At 41.3% G+C, this 22925-nt stretch overlaps 1 protein-coding gene across 2 annotated transcripts in view; it reads left to right on the forward strand.

The window, feature by feature from the left end:
- The first annotated feature begins 1946 nt into the window (after positions 1-1946).
- LOC128748706 (cytohesin-3) overlaps positions 1947-22925 on the forward strand; it is a 28784-nt gene continuing 7805 nt past the window's right edge. The window contains exons 1-9 of one of the 2 annotated variants that reach the window (XM_053847662.1): positions 1947-2266; positions 15786-15868; positions 16052-16116; positions 16590-16656; positions 16810-16928; positions 19587-19667; positions 19752-19864; positions 22322-22470; positions 22673-22784. In XM_053847662.1, coding sequence (XP_053703637.1) covers positions 2248-2266; positions 15786-15868; positions 16052-16116; positions 16590-16656; positions 16810-16928; positions 19587-19667; positions 19752-19864; positions 22322-22470; positions 22673-22784 — 808 coding nt within the window. In that variant the 5' untranslated portion in view covers positions 1947-2247. The remainder of the gene's footprint in view (positions 2267-15785; positions 15869-16051; positions 16117-16589; positions 16657-16809; positions 16929-19586; positions 19668-19751; positions 19865-22321; positions 22471-22672; positions 22785-22925) is intronic. The other variant, XM_053847670.1, reaches the window with a different exon arrangement.

Genomic DNA, 22925 nt, shown 5'->3' on the forward strand with positions numbered 1-22925 from the left:
CATTATAGCTTCTTTAGGGACTTATTGTGGGCATATTTGATGAGTGAAAACAAAGCATCAAATGGTTGCTATATTTGTGGTTCTAGTTAAACATGAGTAAATCATCCATTGGATTCTATATTCCCTCCCAGGTGCCAGTCAATGGTTGCTGCTCTCTCAGTTCATTTCCCTTTCCTCAACCCATTTTCAGGGTCTGTCTTTCTCCAGATTGGATATTTTATTCTATCTCAACTGGATCTGGGTTGGCCCAAAACTCAAGACCATTTCAAATGATCTATTTTCTATACAAACAAGTTCTGTTGAGGGATTGAAAGATATGATCACCTCATTTAACAGCCACAAGCTCTGTATCCCGTTGGTCAAAATGTGAGATTGTTTTGAAGAATAAAATAGATTTCAAATGGAAAGGCTTCACACTCTGTTCTGTTTGTATCGCTGAGTTGCTGTGAAACACTCAGTTCAGTCAATTTAGCATCACTCAGAACAAGACACCCCACTTGACTCAAACGTTTGGATTTTTATTTTTCATGAGAAGTCAGTGTCCTATTACTTGAGCTCTAGTGTGAAAAGTTCTCCTTATGCCACAAATATTTTACTTTTTTTTTAGTTCCACTCAAAAACAAGGGCTGCATTCTGAGCATCCGTTTCCCTATTCCTTTGTTTTGACTGTTCCCTGGCATGGTGTTGGAGTGTATGAATCACGGGATAAATCCCCTTCAAAAGCTTTAATTTTATTAAAATTACATAAGAGTTAGTTTAAATGGACAAGGGTGGAGGAGGGCCGGTCCATTACACATGATATCACTTCCCCTTCTGTGACTTTCTCCCATTGTCCCCTGCAGTGCTGCACAATGAGTCCTCAGCTCCACTCCCTTCCTGACTTCCATCATCTGGGCTCGGTCTTCGTATTCAACCCTGCAGCAGAACTGTACTGGTGTGTCTTGGCTCTTCCCAGTACACTCATGATGAGTCATGATGCTCATGAAAGTTGGACTCACGTTAGACTTGTCTGAAACTTGTATATATATGTGCGGCCAGATGTGACAGAAGTTTTCAAAAATATGCTACGATTAAAATGTGTTGAGAAAAGTTAGACATATCACATGTAAGACTGACATTGACATTGTTCTATGATGCGCTGAAACATCTGATAACATATTGTCAGTCACAAAACAAGATATTTAAGAGTGAATCCTATTTGGACTTTTGTTCCCATCTATTGAACATCTAATTAAAATGTTTAATTTCAGGCCGTAGAGATTTAATAAGAGATGAACAGTAATAGAGGGAACATCAATCGATAGAGTCGGTCATAAATAATAAATCCTAATTTTTCATCGATATGGAGGAAATTAGATTATGTTTTCCGCAGGAAATGACCCAAACACTGCAGACGGGACTCATTCTCTTGTCGCACAGTCTTCCTGGACAGATGGTACCGGGAGTCTGCTGCGCTCATGTTGGCTCAAACACACACCAATGAATTTGCTTGGTGCGTAGCTCGTCTAAATATATGGAGCTTAACACACGGCTCATGCCACAGCTGCCCTCAATTAATGAAATTGGTCATTGTCTCTTTATACTGTATGTTTCTGCAATGACAGTTTTACTATGGCTGTGGTCGAATTCACTTTCTGCATGATGACATTATGTATTGCTCAACATATTTTGCTTCTATGGTTAAATGTGGTTGAGAACTGAGAAAAAAAACAGTAATTTTGTGGTTTGTGTCTTGCTCAGAATGGCCAAACGTTTGAAGAATTCGATGCGGGTGGCCTAGAAACAGGGAAAACACCGAGTCGCAGTTGTTTTATTTTTTTCTTTTCATCACTTGAACTTAAAAATAGAATTGATTTACTGATTAGAAACAGTCTGTCATGTATACGAGCGGGTGCGCGCGGGCCATGAGCGCGACTTCTTAAGGGGCGGGGCCTAGTGACGTAGGCATATGAGCATTTCGAGGATGGAGCTGAGGGAGAGAAACGTCTGCAGACTCACTCGACTATCATCTCTCTCTCTCTGTTTCAACTGAGGACATCACCACAGTCATAAACAACAAATCATTTCTTTAATTTTTCTCTACGTTTTCCGGGTATTCTACGTCTTATTTCGCCGCTGACAGCCGTCGACCGTGAATACATCCGTCCGTCTGTCAAACCGACAACCGGCTCCGCCAGCGAGGACAGCAAAGAGGAGCATCCGGTGAGAGACTGCTCCCCGCCGGGCACACCTTCTGCTGGACTCACCATGGATGAAGACAACCACGGTAAGGCAGATGTTCCGGTCCTCACTCCAGGTTTGTGTCAGTCCGTGAGCAGGGGTGTCATGGTGAAGGTCTCACCGCGGCTACAGCAACAAACAGCGAGTGTCAGTGTGTACATTTTATCATGAGCAAATGTGGGCTGCTTTTGTTTTAAATCATGGTTATTACACCTGGCGCTCTTGAACAAGGTCGGTTTTATTGAGCCAGAATGCAACCCAGTGAATCTGTTTGATGGTGTGCTGTAAAGCTTTGAAGTTCTTCTCGCTATCTTTCGCCTTGAAGTCTGTAAACTGGGGGAAATTGATAAGCTCCACTTGCATGGCAAATAGTCCATGTGCCGGATAGAGTAAACAGTGGCTTCTATTGTTGCCTCCTACTATCAGACTGAACAGTTGTAGTCAAATGTAAATATGCAGAACAAGTATGCAGTCTTTAGAAATTATTCTCTGTAGCATGAATGACATGCCCCTCATTTCGATGGTTAAATGGATGCTTAAGCAGTTTAATGGAAAAAGGAGCCTGGATTCTCTGCGATTTCTAAGTAATAATCCCAATTGTTGCTGATTGATAAACCAGTTTGCAGGAGCCCTGGATGAAACTGAATAACGTCCAAAAGGTTAGTGTTATGACCCCAGGCGCAGGCTGATATTTGAGTTCCTATTTACTCCTGACACTGCCAACAACACCTCAACAAACCAAATAAATAAGAGTGAGCTAGCATGCTCCTATGGCTATACATGTGAATTCAGTATCACCCCAAACCACCTCAGATTTCTGGTTTTTAAATGCACTCACGAGACAATGTATTTGGTCTCATGACTGGTTCATTCTCCTCCGAAACAATTTTAGTTGAATGTCGAAGGAATCATGAGCATAGATGAGAGTAGCTAAAGATGTATGCACATGTCACACACGTTGTAGTATATCTGAGTGTCTATGTATTAAATATTCATATAGCCGACATAAAATCTGAAGACAATATCACGCAATAAAGTATTGTAATGTTTCCGCAAAAAATATCTATATAATATTGCGCAATCAAGTATTTTCGTTGGAAGTTTTAGTTGGATATACCGTCCTGACCTCAGAAGAAAATATTGATTGGGGGAATTGAAGATTGCCTCGTATGAGAAAGGGGTCGTGGGAAGAAACCATGGGAGCTATGGAGGGGGAGATAATGATAGTGAAGATGATGAGACCAATAATGGATAAAACCATGGCTGAGTCGTTTATAATCTTTGATGGATATAAAAAAGTGTAGTTAGAGGGACAAAACCTATAAATCAATAAATGGAACAGGAGAACAACAAAAGCAAGGAAAAAAGAAAATAGTAAATTAGTATAGAGGGCCAAGACATTATGGTAAGAATCTACCAAACCTTCCAACCCAACGTACATGCTGGAGCGTGTGAATTGAACAGAAGGAGAAATGTAGAGATTGAAAACAAAACAATCCTAAAAAGCAGAGGAAGGGCAATGCAACACCAGAACACTCTCACACTTATAGCCATCATAAAACATATAAGTTATATTCACTGGTTCATTCATGTTTTATCTTTCAAGGTACAGTCCTCTGTAATACACTGCTTCTTCTTAAGGTTGGAAAGTTTCCTAGTAGGTTGCTGCCCTGATGTCTAGCTAGCCCTCATGACTAGATGTGATTGTTTGGAGATGTTACGCCATGAAGCTAGAGATATAATCTTGTGATACAGTTATTACTGAAGATGAAACATCTGCATTAATGTTCACAGCTGGCAGTCAGAGCTATAAATTGACTGTTTGAGGAGTTTGATCCTCTATTGTTAGATTGCAGTAACATGCTGTCCGCCTCTGAGCAGATAATCCACACCACCTTGTGTACTGAAGGTTCTAAAGCCAATGTAGTGCAAACAAATGGTCAGATAACAGAGTGTCGGTTAAACTGTAGCCGATTAACAGACCCTCATCTCAACTTCCACATTTTTACCAGCCATGTGCTTGACGATTGGCAGAAGGTGCTCGTGGAGGCAGATGAAGCGGCGACTTCTGCGACTCCAGCCGTAACCATGTCGCCGTCTCATCAGCCCACGTCCCTGGATCCTCCCGTGAAAAGCGCTCGGCACCAAGAAGCTTTGCCCTAAATTTCAAAGGAAGTGAGAATGACCCAGTTGGACTCATTCCGTTAAGCTCACTTGTGCGTAAAGAGGTTATAGTGTTGCTTCAGATGCCGCTCCGGAGGGAGCCATAACTACCATGATCTTTCTGTCACCGCTGCAGCTGCAGCTAATTTGCTAATTCATCGCTGTGGCCTCAAATATTTCACGATCATCACAGGCTTTCTTTGTCACTTCACTACTGACCTACATTTATCCTTCTAATTGATTTAATGCATTTCCTGTGAGAAATCAGAGTGGCCAGTCGTCATGTGACAGAGAACACAGAGCTTGAAAAAATGTGAGCATCAGCAGAATGAATAATTCAGATTACCCTAAATGTTCAACTAATGAAAGAGCCTTCTTGCTCACCCGTATTGTCACGCTGTTATCTCAATGTTCCACATCACAACACAATGTGTTATGCACAATGTTCTCACACACCTTGATGTCACATGCACCCTCTTATGATAGGTGCTAAATTTGTCCTCGCCGGATTGACTCCAACACTGGTTTTAAACATAGTAGGGTAGTGTGGTTGCAAAGTAGGAATCTGTAGAAATAATGCACATAATTCAATGTCTGCTGACAGATAACTGAATCCCTTGTGAACTGGAGATAGGTGCCGTAGAATTTGGGTGGACCATTATTTTTTAGTCTGACTCATTCTCCTTCATATTTGCTAGCCTGCTCAGTTTCTATGACTCCATTGAGTGACAAGCGGCAGCTCTGAGGAGCCTCTATTCATCAGTGCCAGCTAATGTTTGCAGGGAGACCATTTCATTTCATACATGTGGAAATCTGAGAGCTGATCTGAATCTGAAGTCTTAATGCACTGAGTGGCTGAGACATGTAGTTGGTCAGTTACAGATTATCCAACCTGCCAACACAAGGAGCTCCATTTATCTCAGCGACCTTCTTAATAAATGAATGTTTACCATTCTACATTCTTATAGACTTATTGATTTGTGGAAAAAGCTTTCACTCTTTGTTTGTGTGACAAGTTTTCCACAACTGGTTAAGTATTCTGGTAAATTTGAATGTGATAGAAAGTCAAGAAGCATGCCTGTACCCTTCTGCGGGATTTGCTTTCTAGGGAGAATATGGATAGAGTAGAATGCGTCTATGAGAGTCACTCCTCATTTGCAATAACTATTCACCGTCACACTTGGAATCTAAACTGCAGGCTGCTTTACTCTCCATGCGTGGACAAGCGATGAAGTGGGCCTGATGATGTTGCCACAAAAGTCCATATTTATTTGTCTCCTGTTATGTTTTTGTTGTATATTATATATTGAAATCAGTGCGTTTGAGCTGGGTGATATCGCAATAAAAGAATCTTGATTATTCTCATCTTTTAAAAATATTTTTTTCCAAAATGCCAGATTTTGTAGAATCAACAGAAACTACAAAAAAATCACAACAAAACTGAACACACTGAACAACTGTAGAAAAAAAAGCAAAACAATAAAATAATAACCTGAGAACAATCACCACTACAATCGAGTCACTGGAAACTGACGTTAGAAAGATGTAGCTTGATGGCTCATGCTACAAAGAGACTCCCTAAATCCTCAGCGAAAGTTGTCTAAAACTCCATCAAACAACTGGTCTAATTGATGAGCTTAACACATTTACTCAAATTCAGTATCATAAGTTCTGTGAGAGCTCTCTCCTGTGAGTTCATGATATGAACTGCCACATAATCGAGGAATGGAGTGATGGCCAATAATCAAAATTGACCTAGAATTTACCACCATCATTAATTATGATCAAATAATCGCTCAGCAATGTACAAGCAGTACATCATTCTGTGGTGTGACCAACAACATCTGAACACTTCTTCCCTGTAACACAGGGCTAGATATTGATGAAATGAGATTAAATGATGCATACATTGATATGAATAACATACCGTATTCTAGCTATTGAACCGCAAAAAGAAGAACCTTCCAGCCTTGTAAATATGTAGAATAACTATATTTTACTTAAGTATAATCAGAAAAAAATATATATATAAACACAACCCTGCTCACAGTGTAGAGGGGCACCCCATCCCCAAAACTCCAACACACAGACTAGGTCCCGCATTTATGTAGAGTATGCTGGATCGCTCTGGCAGGGAGTCAGTTAATAGAAAGCAAAGTGGATTCATCACTGTACGGCCACTTTGAATCACGCGGGTCTGGTTGTGCTTCATGCTTGACACCACGAACAACGGGGAAATGATCAAACAAAGATGGAGATACATGGATCGGACAGTCCAGACATTCTTCGACTGTTGTTGACTTACTCCTGCTTGGTGGTCACATGGCTCAGTCACCGCTGTAGTGACGGCACTTCTGTGGCTGGTGGATTGGGGCACCAGCTGCGGCAGAGTGGGTTGCAAGAATTTTGTACCGTTCTCTCGTAGAGCTCGCTTCAGCTTGGCGGCATTGAACAATAATATATATTCATTTACAGTATACTACGAGTACATCAAAGACGTTGATGAGGCGACAGTTGTCTTTCATGTTCATAATCGTCTGTAATGGACGACCCAATATTGTTCTGCAGCACGTTCACACCGGCGGCCTTGAAACCCAACCCACTGGTAAACCTGAGTCTACCCACTGTACGTGTGGTTTCTTGGCAGATGTGGATCTGAAAGGGATTAGTGGGGTTAGGGGCGGAAGTAGGTATGATTAAGGTTGGCTCTTTGTTGTGGCTGCAGGGCGAGTGAGTGGGCGACGCCACAAAGTCACCCGGGGCTGCTGTCGCTCCAGAGTAAGTGGCCGGTGATGAGTGCAGAACAGAGACGAGACACCTGTTTCTCTCTTTGCGTCTGCAGGTTTCTAATGCTAGGGCAGTAATGGAGCTCAGGCTAATGTTGTTAAGACAAGTCATTGAATTTGTACGCATAATAGAAGGAGTTGCTGAAATATTTTTACCAGTCTTATTTGGTATTTTCATTGTGAAGCTAATTATGATTTTTTTTTTTAATGATATTGTGGTGTGATCGAGCATGAATGCATTCTGTTATGGTGCAATTGCTTAAACTTAAAGAGGTCATTCAAAATCAAAAATATAATGTGATGCTTATATTGCTTTGTTACAGTGAGAAAACTTTTAGATATTGAATGTAATCCTTTCTTTATGTCCTTTATTATATATGTTTATTATATCTATCTATCTATCTATCGATCTGTCTGTCTGTCTGTCTGTCTGTCTGTCTGTCTATCTATCTATCTATCTATCTATCTATCTATCTATCTATCTATCTGTCTGTCTGTCTGTCTGTCTGTCTGTCTGTCTGTCTGTCTGTCTGTCTGTCTATCTATCTATCTGTCTGTCTGTCTGTCTGTCTGTCTGTCTGTCTGTCTGTCTGTCTGTCTGTCTGTCTGTCTGTCTGTCTGTCTGTCTGTCTGTCTGTCTATCTATCTATCTATCTATCTATCTATCTATCTATCTGTCTGTCTGTCTGTCTGTCTGTCTGTCTAGATATATATATAATATATATATAAAAATCTATCTAGATATGCATATAAAACACAGAAATTAAGTATATGGAGGAAAAAAATGTCTTTCAATTTGATTATTTTTTCTGTTTTATTTTGTATTTGGATATATTTGAGAAGTTCCAGATATTTACTGCTTTATTCAACAATCTTAGAAACATAGAAACAATTTGCAACCAGTTGCCTCATATACCTTCTGTTTATATTAACGAATGAGAAAAATATAGTATAATGGATGCCTCTTTTATTTGGACTTCAGATTCCTATTCTCATATTTTATTATCATGTGTGTTTTATATATATAAAAACTCAGTATATACAATGTATTAACAGTTTTTATATCAATATTAAAAATATATACAAATACATTATACTAATACTTTCAATTGACTGGAGAGTTAGTTGGCCAAGAAGTGTATTTATCCAAGCTTCATGGTTAGTTTCTGTCATAAATTCTGCTCTAAAATTCAGTTCATAGCTTCTGCTGTCGCCTGGTGAGTTCTAGAGTGTCTTGTCTCATTGTTTAGACAGATGCGGAGTTAAGTGCCAACATGCACTCACTAGCTTGTTGAACCACCAGTTATGTTGTCAGAGAGCTTAAGAAGAGATTTTTGAAAGTACTGATATTCACTGTGAAGATTAGAGGGTTTTGTGGCGCAACATGAGAAGATTAAACATCTAAACGTACTACCACAGATGCGATAATCGACAAACACCACCGGCGCCTCAGCCTGGGTTTTCAAACTAACATTTTGGAGAGTAGGGAGAAGACTGCATATGGAGCTGATTAGGAGAAGAACCAGGGAGGCTTCCAGACATGAGCCCATCACCATGGTAGTGTGCGCTGGACAGTGACCTCTCTGCTGTTGGGAAGAGAGGAGTACTGTTCCCTGAGCAGACAGGGGACAAAAGCCAAATTAAATAAGCTGTACTGGAGGGGACTGAGCTAGACATTAAAGAGCTGCAGGATGAACTGTGTCCCGGTCAGCAACATTCATTTGAGTTTAAAGAGCAGCGGGGACAACTGCATTGAGATCTTTTGTGTTTCTTGGCATCAATCTTAATAAGTGCTGAAGCGCACACACAAAAGCTTATTCTCACCTTCTTAAAAGTCACTGGCACTCAGTCATTTAATTTCCTGTGTTCATGACAGAGAGTTTTACTTGGAATTTTGAATGAAATCAAATTTATTTAATCCTGACGACAGCTTCTTATAAAACAAATCTGTACCTGTTCTTGCAATTGTAGTCCTGGTATTGGTGTTGATGATATATGAACCATTTAAGGAATAAATACACATATTGGCTCTCATTTGTTCTCCTGCAGGAAATGAAAAGCACCCAGCTCGGTGTTCAAAATTGCTCTTGAGTTTAATATCTAAGGCAATAACAGCCTGTTTTTATCAGACAGATTATTACTTTCATTCTGCTTCCTATCACTCATATGCTGCCTGCAGGAAGTAGATTATGTATGTGTCAGGAAGTGCTTCTTCCTATGTGTCGCCCAGTACAAATGTTTTTTCATATCTTTACTGTTTCCTTTCTTGTTGACTGCACCATTTGTGAATCATTATCACATGTATTATACAGAGTAATAATTAAATGCCCAATATTTGATTGAAATGTGTAGAAGTATCTGTCAACATATACGCAGAAACACAAACTTGGCATAGTCTAATATTCAGTCCATCGGAAGAGGTGATGGTGTTGAAAAGCAGACTGTCACTTCCACTTCAGGGTTATTTGAGGATGAACAAATGGCAGTGTAACAATGCAAAATTGTGTTTACCATGACAATGCACCTTCGTTCACCAACGAAGGCTCGGTGAGAAAAGTATGGAAATTGTAAATCACACTGCGGACTGGGAAGGTAGCAGGCAGTAACGTGATTAATGGTCAGCGGTGACCACAGGAAGAATGAAGGTCAGAGATGAAGAGAACATAATGTATTATCTTGAACTCTTATCTGGTTTGTCTGAGGGAGTTTGGATTTGATTTAGGAATGACATTCCTACGGTCGTCCTTTAGTCTGAGATGAATTATGGAAGGTGAAAGGGATTCATAGCATGAAGAGGGTTTACTCCCATGCAGTTGAAATCTGTATTTAATACTTCATTAAGCTACAACTACAATCAAAACCCAGGATTGAGCCTCATATTTGGGACAAACAGCGGGACTCAGTGCATCTGGTTGTAATGCCATACTGTCCTGATTTCATTTAAAACAGATTACCACACAAATTAATGACTAATTTATAGAATAATTTTGAGATTCTCAACTCATATATCATGTTATAATGACACTCACATAATGAAAACAAAGACAATAGTGATCGTGAGAAGGACATGGGTGACAGATTTGGACTAGCATCTGTATTGGCTTCACTGAGAGACCAGGAATTTGTGAGAAAAAGCACTGTAGTGATTCCATCCAGATGCAGCCAGGAGCAGCATCCATCTCTTATTCTTGGGCTGATCAAGTGCTCAGATTATGATGTTGTTGGCCTGCCTGCATGTGGCTGTTGAAGCCCCTCAGATCCTACATGCCATGTTCTCCCATATTGACATGGCGTTGATGCTGAGCAGATGTGCGATACAAAGAAGGAAATCCTGCCCGGACCACCCCCTATGCTACCTCACACAAAAGCCCTCACAGCGGGAGACCTCTCCCCAAAACTGCAGATTAACCAGAGTAATCAGTGTGAAGGCTTCAGCCCCCTGAGCCCCAGATTCTGCACCCAGAGGTACACTTAAAATCCAGAGGCAATATCCCCAAATCTCTCCTCTCATGCCAAGAGGGGTTACTGAATTATTACTGAGGTACACCAGCTCCGCCAGGCACAGTATAACATGCATTTAAAGGATCCCCATGCAGAACAGACATGACCTGTGGTGGAATTTCATATGGATCGTACATTTATTGTGATAACTTTGGCCTAAATGACTTCCTCATTCGTCAATATCTGTCGTCATCTGTTGGATGCTTTTATATGAAACACTTCAAGATTATTCCATATAAAATAAACTGATCAGGACTGATTCAACTTAAATTTGTGTCAAATCTTAAAATAAATTAATATATAACCTCTCATTAGAGAGGGTGAAAATCTTGAGTTCTAATCAGTTTGTAAGTTATGTCAAACATATCAGCTAGTGATATTTTCTCAGAACTGTGCAACAAGTGGAACTGTAGCTGTGGTTTGTCCTGAAGGTCTTTATGCAGTCTCTGGTCAGCTGCAGCATCTCAGTATTTGCGCTGTGATACTTCACACTTCCTGATAGTGAGCTTGAAGAGCAACAGGGAGGCAGTGTGAGTGGGATTAGAGCCAGCTGCCCTTAGAGCCTCACTGCTTATGTGCACATTTATCCACATCTTTCTCTCTGTACGAGCCTGCCTGTAATTTAGACCTTGTCACCGTCTACAGTTAGACGGATTGGGGGCGACTGGTTTCAAGATTAGAGTTTGGATTGAGAGGACGTTATCGCTGCCCCTCTGCTTCCTAACATGTGTCCCAGTGTGCTCCCAGGCCAACTGGGGTAACAGTGTCAGGGCTTTTATAAAACTTGGAACAACCTAATGTTTAAAGCCAGAGGATCTGGATAAATCCTTCCTCACTAACACCAGTCAGTGAAAACCGGGCTTTCAGCCAGTGCTAAGTGATTTCCACTCTAAGCTCTGTGTGATCTGAGCACCTCGCTGCCTTTCCTCCTCATTGCTGGCTTCTCAGAAGACCTTAAAACTACTCCTCCACCTGCCAGTTTCAATGCCGTCTCTGTTCGCTCACTTGCATGATGTGACTCATTCAAAGATTGTGTTTGTTCTGAGAGACCTCCTTCAACCAGGGGCACAAGCATTAGTGGCAGACAGTTGTTGGTTTTGGGTGCGAGAAACAGCAGGGGATTTACTCCTAAAAGTAGATTTTTGAGGGATTTGTTTTCAGAGGCCAAATTACTGCAGCCTCTTTCTGGAGTGCACATGTTGGAATTTAAACCCTCTGCACCCTTTCACCCCGGTTCTTAACTCTGGTTTTGTGATGTGCAGGAACAGTAGAGTTCAATGTTTTACGCAACATTTTGTGAAGTAACTCGAACAACGTGTCGTCTCAGTCAAGAAGTTAAGGGATTCTTTAGTCTCAGTGTGGTAAACAATTACTTCGGGTGGTCCCCTGCTGAGTCCGCCGCCCTTGGATTTGGAGGTTGCTGATCCGTGTCTCAAGGGATGCAAACTGATCTGGGGCCAGTAAAGATCATTGACAAAATGTCACCAGCACAACTGTGATATAGTAATAATAAATACACCAGTCTTTACAAAGTGCTTTAGAGAGAGGGGCAGCGAAGAAAACAGTGTCCAAGCTTACTCATATAAATATAACATGTACGTAGACTCAAAAGTGTTTGGCTAATATCTCAGTGAAATGAAAAAAAGGTTGGAAGATATTACATGAATGCAAAATGAGTTTAGCAGTGATTTTACAGATTGTGTTTCAGATCTGCTCTGGCAGACTGTTCCAGAGTGGAGGAGCTCTGACAAAAAAGCCCCTGTCACAACAACTAGCAGAGACTCACCTGAAGATCTCAGGGTCCTGGTTCGTCATCCACATGCAACACTGAAGGCTGTTTTCGGCATCAGCAAATGTCTTCCCACACGCCATGGGAGTGAGGATGGGTTAATAGTAAACTAGTACTTTTTGTATTGCTAAACAGTCAAGCCTGCATGCTGGTCATGTGAAAACTGAATATTGCTGTTGCATTTGCATGCTGAACTGGACCAGAATAAAATAAATAAATAAAATGAACTCCAAAGAGATGATGGTGGTGCACACTGACCGGCCCACAGCTGCTGCTTACTATCAAACACATGACTCACCGCATAATTGATTTCAGTGGATTAGCACTGGAGCATTGGTGCTGGGACTGACCAGCATGAGTGCCTTTGTGTCAGCCGTAACAAACCTCCTCACCCCCACTTTTTTTTTTCGACGTATGAGTCATCAGAGGTCACTCGGGGGGGACGTGTGTTAATAATGTAATTGGTGGACCACCTCTGCAGGAGAGCTGTCAGACCTCCAAACAAGATTATCCACTGGAGCAAATGCATTAGTTGTGATTTTGCTGCCCTCTCTGTTGTCCGGTGTGTAATCTGAAATTTGTCTTGGACACAGTAAGAGGCACCTGGATTCACTGGCATTAGTCTACATTAGATTTGTAATGAATCAAGATAGTGATCCTGCGCACGGAGAGTGGACGTCCATTAGTTAATGTGCCGCCTTGGGCAAATGGGAACCACAGACAAGCCAGTTGAGGACTTGTAAATATCCCTCAGGGAAAAATCTTAAAGAGATACTCACATCAGAGATGAATTGTGGACATCCCATTATTTTATCTCCAATGAGATTTTTAATGACTCATTTTTTGTTGTACATTATCAGGTAGTTTCAATTAACTTTGGAAAAAAGCAGGACTCGACAGAAAAACAAAAAACATTTAAATGTTATATGTTTGTAACAAGGAACATACATAGACACAAATATGGTTTCAGTTAATAAAACTAGTTGCCATTATCACCACTCAGACCCTGATGCTTTCATCTAAGCTGTGGGCAGTGGCGTAATAGTAAACTAGAAGTTCCTGTGATGGATCGAGTTTTGATATAATTGGAACCAAACTTGTGGATGATTGTTGTCACTGGTTGGTTGATGTTGCTTGGAGATGGAGAAGCTTAGAGAAAACTGGTGGTGGTTGTTGACGCCTGTAGGAAGCAATCATTTCCTCAAATGTAGGCCACACATGTCGTAAGAACGGAGCGGTCCATCGCTGTTAAAAAAAAAAAAAAAAAAGCCTTGGAAATTGAAGTGTCTTTGAAGCTGAGCCGCTTGACAAAAGAGCTGCGAGCTGCTGTGGGGTAAGAGCAGTAATTAACAACTTCATTTTAATAATCGACTCAGGGACACACGTGTTCTGCTGAGGAAGTCCCTGATGTGTTTCCATTAGGGGTTACAAGGTTGTTTTTATGGCACCACCGTCATTTGGAACCAAGACTGTAGTCCTTGGGAAAATGAGGTTACAATTTCCAGTTGCAACTACAGCAAGGGAGAAAATGAGTTGAGTTGTGAATGGTTCCTGATACGTTCCCCTTCAGTTACGCGTGTCCCTGCTTGCGAGGCCTACGCTGTGCACAAATAAAATCCCTTCTCCAGAAGTGTTGACACAAATCTGTAGTTTGTGTTGATGACCTTCCCAAACGTTTCAGAAAATGAAATAGGGGTAATATTTCACCATTCGTTTGCAAATGTCTTCATAAGTTCATCTTAAAACGTAGAATAATTCCAGTAAACAAGACTCTCAAAGGACCACCTTTGAAGGGATGTCATTGGATGAATCTTTTGCCTGAACAATCAACTAGGGCTTCTCAGATATGATGTTGAGGTTGTCTTACAATGCAGCTTTATTCAGACAATGGTTACATGGATTATTTGCTTTGGAACTGAGAGCCCTTGAAAAGAAGCACATGATCAGTCACAGAACTGCGGTGGACACTGGCATGACAAGTCATGTTCCTCTTGTTGTGATGTGGAACATGTACAATGGTTTTGAGAATGTCATTTTCACATTAACAATACCATGAAGTTAATCGACAAATGTGTCTGTCAATGTCTGTTGTGATGTATCAGATGGTAACTGGACTTATTGGCAGGGTTAGTCGATCAATACTCTTCCAATCAATTTACAAGCAGTCGTGCCGGCCCTCAGTGGCTAATCCCTTGATTAGGATTTCCTTTTGTGGTTACTTCTCTCAGACGGATTTTAAGTGATTCCTGCTCCTGTCTTCTCCTCTACTCAACTAGTTATGCTTGAAAAACTGCAAAAGAAAATGACTGCGCTGTTGACCTCTGATGGAGATGCTTGTCTTTTGATGGATGTTAGATCTTTACATATACCCGCATTTAAAAAAATTAAAAAAAAAAACGCTGCCAATGGGCTGAGCTAACATGTATATGACTGACTACTTATATTAAGACAAACACCTCAATGATTCTTATGGAAATGCGACTGAATATCTGCTTCATAATCCTTTGAATCCCATCCTCTAATATCATCATATTCTAGCTGCGGAACACAGTGAATTTGTACAAAAGACATTGTAACTCGGAGCGTTTATCCTTCCGAGCAGCGTGTGAATCTCCTGGCTGAGCTCAGTGACCTTGTTTTACTGGATTTGGCACAGATTCCCGCCTGAGAGTGAAAAATAAGCGTTGAGGGCGCGAAGCTGCCACTGTGATATCAGCCTCTCGCTGCTCATCCTGTTGAGAGATGTGTGTTTTCTGCCTCTGAGCCGACTTAATGAAGCAAGATCACACGGGCTCACGACTTTCTGAAGGATGAAAAGTGTCTAAACCAGAGCATGAAACACGGAAAGAGATTGGAAGGCGAGATTGAGATGGAAAGACAATCGTCGTTCCCATCTTGCCTAAATCTCGCCTGCAGCTCTGAAGCCCTCAGGGCCGGAGGCCAAGCTAAGTTACCAAAGCCACTCTTAATGTAATAAAACATAATCTGCTTTGGTTTATTAATAGAATTTCCCCCGGGGCCAAAGTGGAGGCAGAAGCAAACACTTTCAAGTGGAATAATTAAAACCCTGCCTTCTCTCTCTCACCAGTTAATTAAGACTGAACGTGGAGGCTCTTGATATGTGTTGCTTCAGCTGGATGAGGTGCAACGTCAGAACTGCTCTAGTTTTCTGTCAGCGGATGAATTTCTGAACAGCTTTCCAAGCGCAGTAGCGATCCTCGCCTTCATCTTTGACAGTCCTGCTCTTTTATTTAATTCTTTTATGAAGCCAAGTAAAAATCATGTGAGAAATTAAGGTTAGATTTTGTGTCTTCGATGTGATTTAGTTCCAGATGATCTGTCTCTTGAGGAGAGAGACGAGCTTACCAACATCCGACGCAGGAAAAGGGAGCTGCTGGACGATATAGAGGTGGGTGTCTGTCGGAATTCACAAAAAATGTGAGGATAAAAAGCCTGCAAATTGACCTTACGTCGCCTCTTACATTGGTTACACGGGCTGCGCTGCGACTGTCTTCGACTGTTTACTGATTCCAAGGCATGTGATTACATTTTAACAGTAAAACTAATCTCACAAGGTTCTAATGTCTCACAGAGGTTGAAGTTTGAGATAGCCGAGGTCATGACTGAGATCGAGCAGCTGACATGTGTTGGAGAAAGGTGAGTTGCTATAAGGAATTTCTATCTGAAGTTTCTGATCGCATGTGCACTCTTGAACACTGAAAAACAGCTACTGCTGTAAGAAATAAAACCTTAAGCTGAAGATTTGTTAATCAAAATCAATTCAAATTATGCAGCTAAATAGTTTCTAACATTTAATGGAGAGGCTGTCTCAGAAAATGATGGTTTTGAACCTGAGGACTTCAGTTACAATCGTACAAACCTCATATGTTCAGACTCTCCTTTTATTCATGTCATGTTTGTCAGAGCTCAGCTCAGAGGGTAATGCACTCGACAGTGCAATGTAATGCTTTATTAGAGGACAAATATGATCAATTATATTTGGATATTGAGAAAAAGCTCGCTCAAAAGGCCCAAAAAGAAGCCTTGGCTGTCTATTGGTCTTATTAATTCCCAAGCAAAATGTTTGTTTAATGGCGTCTCATACATGCTTGTCTATTTTTGTTCTCCAGTAAAACCTCTCAGAGAAATAAACAGATTGCTATGGGAAGGAAGAAGTTCAACATGGACCCTAAAAAGGTAAGCACCTTATATAGTCTCTATAGTCTCTATCGTATATAAAGTGTGACCAGGTCACCAGGCGTGTTGAAATGGCAGCTAAGCCACTTGTGTCACTTGTCTTTATTCATTCTTGACTGAGCATTCAGTCTTTTCCTCTTCTGCTTCTCCTAGGGAATCCAGTTCCTCCTGGAGAACGACCTGCTTCAGCACTCCCCGGAAGACATCGCACAGTTCCTCTACAAAGGCGAGGGGCTGAACAAGACTGTCATTGGGGACTACTTAGGCGAGCGGTGAGGAACCTTCAATGAGATTCATCCTCCCTCTGTGATCAAAGGATAAACTTAAGGGATGGATTTATTGATTAATGATGGAGCGTAGAGGTGATCTGCAAGATGACTCTCTGGGTGGAGCAGGTTCACTGTCATTGTCACTTGCAGACAGACAGATGAGACAGAGGAGACAGATGAGGATGCGTGAAGGTGAAGTTTGGATGTCGCATGTGATGCATGAAAATGGAGCTTCTTCCAGCCCAGAGATTTATATTACAATAGGATGTGACACTTAACTAGAGTCAGCTGGCTCATTCAGTCCGGTTCTCCCTCATTACACATCACTGGACTGGTGCAGCGTCATCTACGTGTTTGACCGGTCAGCCCAGATTCTGATCACTCACTCTCTGATGTCAAATATACTTGTGTTCTGTTCTATTCTATTCTATTCTGTTATTCATCATATGCCCATAATATAATCATATAATATTTTTATATTATTATCTTAACAAGAATGACGTAATTCAAAATACAAATAACTTTTCTGAAGTGAGACTTCAGCCTGTTAGAACAACAAATCAAGTGCAGCTCCATGATTCATCCCAAATGGTTGATGACATAGCAACAGAAAGACACTGGAGACCCATATTGGTGTCTCTCAGTGGGACCCCAGGGAACCCTCTGGATGGCAATTCATGCAGGATCATATAAAAGGCTGCCTGGCAAGAACTAATCCTTCCTCTACAGCGGGAGAAGGTTAACACTTGGTAATTATCTCGAATTGCGCTTATGTAAGAAACCATTATTAGGTATTGAGCGGGGAGGTGGATGAAAGAGAACGGAGTAGAGAAAAGAAAGCAGAGGAGATGGTTAAGAAGGAGGCTGGGTGGAGGCTGTGTGGGCGACTGACTCTTGAATTACACCAGCAACACCAGCAGCCACTTTGTGGTTGGAGGTTTTCATTGTTGTGTATAGACTATACTGACAAAACACACATCCATGTGGGATATGTATATATATGTCATGTTTTTTAAATAAAAGTGCTAGAAGTAATAACCTTGCACACAGAACAGATACATCTCAACAGACGGTGTACAGTAGAGTAATTTACTCTACTGGGAAAAAGCAGTATATTGTTCCAATAATTCCAGCACAGATACTGTTCTGCATTTCTTTTCTTTTTCTCATCTAGTGCCATCCACTCATCCCATCTACACAAATAGGGTTTGGTTTTTATGGGACACATACAACTCCCAAGACAATGCGCAACGTCACGCAGCTGATGATAGATGGATGGAAAAGAAGTGTTCTAGCAGTGCATTATTGCTGTTTGGATGCTGTTGTTGTATTACTTTGTGGCTGTAGTATTTATGCCTTATATGTTGTTGTTATTATTATGGTTGGTGCTTTTATAACAAAGTGTATTACTACGATGTGACCACAAAAGCACGGTAACCGCAGTTCCCTCGCTAAGGGCCTCTATAAAAACACATACAATCATATCAATAAAACAACATTGAAGCAGACCTTAGCAGTAACATGGATCAGATCCTCTCTAGTTCAGTTTGAACCAGCATTGTTCCTTTGAACTTGGTGATTTTATTTACAGTCGAACCTTTGAACTACTGTATAGATCTATTATACATCTTTTGATCGCATGATGGCTTGGTTCACTGACAGCAGGTCATCAATTCACTACTTCAAGCTGTGACCACAGACACATTAAAGGCAGTTTATTGTAGTCATTCAATTGTATGTTCTGTTTTATTAATTCATGTTTTTGTGGTTCAGGTTTTGTTTAGTTAGATCTGTACAGAGCAGCGCACATGAACAGATGGTGATCACATGACCGGGCCCTTCAAAACCTTTTCAAGTCCAGATGGAACTATGGAACACCACCAAACTAGAAGTTTTGGTTCCTCGCACCATTATTACAGCCGATTCCTTGAAACTGAATACAAATATATTCCAAACTTATTGAGAGAGACAGAGTGAAGCTGACAAAAACATCCCCTCCTTGGTGGAGTGGTAATTACAATTGAAAATCTTTTTAAGTAACAACAATGTTACGCAACAACGCAATAAAAAGCAATGTTTAACAGAAACAAATATCGTGATATTCAATCTTGAGTATTGGTTCCTTATAATAATAATTACTTCATTATTACTGTATTAATTATTGGTTCCTTATACTGATGACAGTGTCGACAGTGTTACTAAGAGTGATCAGCAGAAGGAAGATAGAGGCATGCTTCCTCATAGTGAACTCATCATATAGCATTTGCACAGCCACAGGATGTCCTCTTTGAACTGAGTGACTGATGTTTAGCAGACAGGGAAGCTGTGGAGTGATGGACAAACAACCCGTGATGAGAACCAGCTTGTGTCTCTCACTTTTTGATAGTTCCTCCCCTCAGACCAGCGCAGCTCTGCCCTGCGGCCTGCTGTTGTAGTCTGCAGCGGCCAGCTGCTTTCATTTCTTCCAGATGAATGAATATGTTGCCAAATATGAGCGGAATGCTGAGGAAAGCTTTCCTGGAGGAAATTAGCTTTTTCTGCACCTGTTTTGTCGTTCCAGGACAAGAAGTGATTGTTCAACTTGATCCAGTATACAGCTTCCTCCCGTTCTTGCTCCTCAGATGTCAGTTTGTAAACATACAATCTTCTCTTTTTATTCAGGGACGACTTCAACATCAAGGTGCTGCTGGCGTTTGTGGAGCTGCACGAGTTTGCTGATCTCAATTTGGTGCAAGCGCTACGGTCAGCACTACAGTGAATGCAAATGTGAATACATCTCTCTCTTAGAGCTGCTGATACAGATGTATCCAACTTGTTTGTTTTCAGGCAATTCTTGTGGAGCTTCCGTTTGCCCGGTGAAGCCCAGAAGATCGATCGTATGATGGAGGCCTTTGCTTCTCGCTACTGCCAGTGCAACCCAGGCGTCTTCCAGTCGACAGGTCAGAAACACAATATCCTAAATCTGCACATGCCATTAAGAGCAACGCTTTCAGTGTGTGTGTCCGAGCATGGCCGCTTTTTTTATGTATCTAGATCATGAAGCTCAGGAGTTGATGTGAGTGAAGCATATTAGGATTAAAGAGATTATCTCTAGCTGCAGTTCTCCAGAGCAGCACCAAACAAGAGACATCCATTATTGAAGCAGACACAACCATCTGAGTGATACATGATCTGGAACAAACACAACAAAGACCCCATGAAATATTAAAGAAGTGTTAGTTTGAGAATGATGAGTGTGTGATGGATGGTTGTCTTTCTCATCTACTTCATCTTACTGTCAGATGTCAAGTTATGGCAAAGAAAAACGTAGCATAGTTGTTTGAATTCAACGTTTGGCATTATATGGGTGGTCCAGTCTTCTGGTATCTGTACGCAATTAAAATAAAAAATCCATATATTAGCTGCATCATTGTATATAATGTAAGCTGCAGTTCATCATTGAAAACTGAATATATATCTGGGTACATTAAAGGAAAAACTGATGAAAATGAAAAAGAGGTGGTACAGCTTTTGACCTGTAATCTGTTTGGTTTAGAATCATTTTGGTTGTAGCTGAATCTATGCTTCTATAGTTTGGCATTATAACTGTTTAAAAGGCCTCAACTGTGCATCTTCTTTGTGACTGTTCCCTAAAAGTACAGTACGTCTCCTTAAATATGTACTGTGCTTCAGACCCTTGCATCTCGATTGTTGTCACTATATCTCTCTGTCTAGCACAGATGTCTGCGCAGTACTGTATAATAATTAGCTGTGCTAGTTTTGCGTGGCATGACAGTACAGGATTATTCCAGTCTCTTGTGACCGTCTACATATTAATTCCCTCTCTCTTTATGGGTCAGTTGGAACGCACAGTTGCACATTAGGGCCACAAAGTTATAGTTCAAGTAGCTGTCATGTGAATGATGAAGTGTATGGCCTGGTGCGTTTGTGACGTTTGCAACATTTCCTTTTTGGAATGTTTGCCCTCCTCATCGAGGAAAGGAGGGGAGTTGAGGAATCAAATAACTCATTTGAGGAACACTTAGTGGATTAGGTTTCAAATGAAGTTGTGCATTTGAATGTGCAATCCTCTGTGTAACACTAATATGCTTTTTTGATGGTTTGATGACTTGCTCCTCTGGTTTATTTACCTACATGATCCAATTCCCTATTTTAAATATATAACTCAGGAGCTGTTTCACTGTTACAGCTGGAGTCAACGGAGTCTGTTTGAGTTTGTTTAAAGTGAATGCATTTTTTAGGCTTCAGCCAAGCTAAGAGGGATGAATGATTCATCCTCAGACGGCCACTGGCCTGCTAGTCTGAACATTAACACAGCAGAGGGCCCAGCCCCCACTCATCCACCGACACACTCTCACAAACCCTTCATAGGAAGTGGTAATCCAGACAAATTCTGAAGCTGAACAGCACTTACTCCACATACTTCTCACCTTCCCAGATTGTATTTATACTAGTGAGGTCAGTCTCAAACCTCAGTTCGACTCTTCCACTTTTATTTTGAGTAGACAGTGGACAGAAACTAGTCTCCTTCAATAAGTTCTAGAACAATTGCCAAAGACATTCAAATGTTGAGGCTGGTCACCTCTCTTTTCTTTCTGATGAATTCTAGTAGACCTTAGCGACGGACGTTGGCGGCTAGCAGCTAATGTCAGAGCTAACCTGGCTGGCTGACTGTATCCACACCTGGGGTCACCACCATGGTGTCCACGGGCTCCAGGTAGCCCGCAGAGACCTAGGGAGTAGCCCACAGGCTGTTCAAATGATAATGACATTAAATCATAACTTTTCATGCGATAACCATGTTATTACGATTGATTTTGTGATTCCTTTTTTTGTTACACCATTGGTAATTCCTGGGAAAACTCAACTAGTATTTGAGGGGAATATCATTTATCACCCATAATATATTGTGATTTCACCGTTTTTATTGTGAGTGTGTACTGAACTGATGGTAGCCCTTCGGGTCACACTGTGCCCTTGTAGTAGCTCACGGTTGCTAAAAGGTTGGTTACCCCTGAACGACTCTACACTTTAATAAGCATCTAAAAAATATGTTCCCCACATTGGATAACACACCGAAGACCCGCGGTGAACAAATGTGAAAATGTGAGAGTAATATATTTTTGTCAAAATATAATCTATTGTTGCTTTAATATGAATTTAGAATTGATAATGGAATCCCTGTTGGGTATTTATCCTTTTTGCTTTTTTGTGAAATGGTAAAGAGAGTGTATGAAATAATGAGCAACAAAAGCAGAGCATAATCTCCATAAGCTTCTGCTTCAGATAAAACATGATCGTCCTGTAATGTGAAATCCATCAGATGCCGTGTGTTCACACCCAGTGTCTGTGTGTGTTGTAATGTTTCATTAAGATTTGCGCGTGGTTGGTTTCAGACACCTGCTACGTGCTGTCGTTTGCCATCATCATGCTGAACACCAGTCTACATAATCCCAACGTCAGAGACAAGCCACCCGTGGAGCGCTTTATCTCCATGAACAGAGGCATCAACGAGGGGGGAGACCTGCCGGAGGAGCTGCTCAGGGTGAGGATTTGTTTTGCTGTGTAGCGAGATGAATCAGAGGCCAACCCTCTCAGAGGTGGCTGAATGGGAGGGCTGTGATCACCATATTGGCTCAGTTGCCAGTGCCAAACAGGAGCACATCGGGGCAGTGATCCTAAATTCCTCCACGCTGGGTGTGCCGTGCTGCTGTTCCTGAACCTCCAAACATCTCTGTTTTCTACAGAATCTCTACGAAAGCATCAAAAATGAACCCTTCAAAATCCCTGAAGATGACGGAAATGATCTGACACACACCTTCTTCAACCCGGACAGAGAAGGATGGCTCCTGAAATTAGGTTTGTTCACTCACACTCTCCTTTGTTGCCCTGGTTACATATACTGACAACCATTATTATGAAGCCATAAAGCATAACAGAGATGTGGACATAGTGCTGCCCTGGGGCCACATCCTCTGACTAAGCCTGTCTGGCCCTTGT

This window comes from Synchiropus splendidus, chromosome 1, assembly GCF_027744825.2.
Source record: "Synchiropus splendidus isolate RoL2022-P1 chromosome 1, RoL_Sspl_1.0, whole genome shotgun sequence".
Taxonomy (NCBI): Eukaryota; Metazoa; Chordata; class Actinopteri; order Syngnathiformes; family Callionymidae; genus Synchiropus; species Synchiropus splendidus.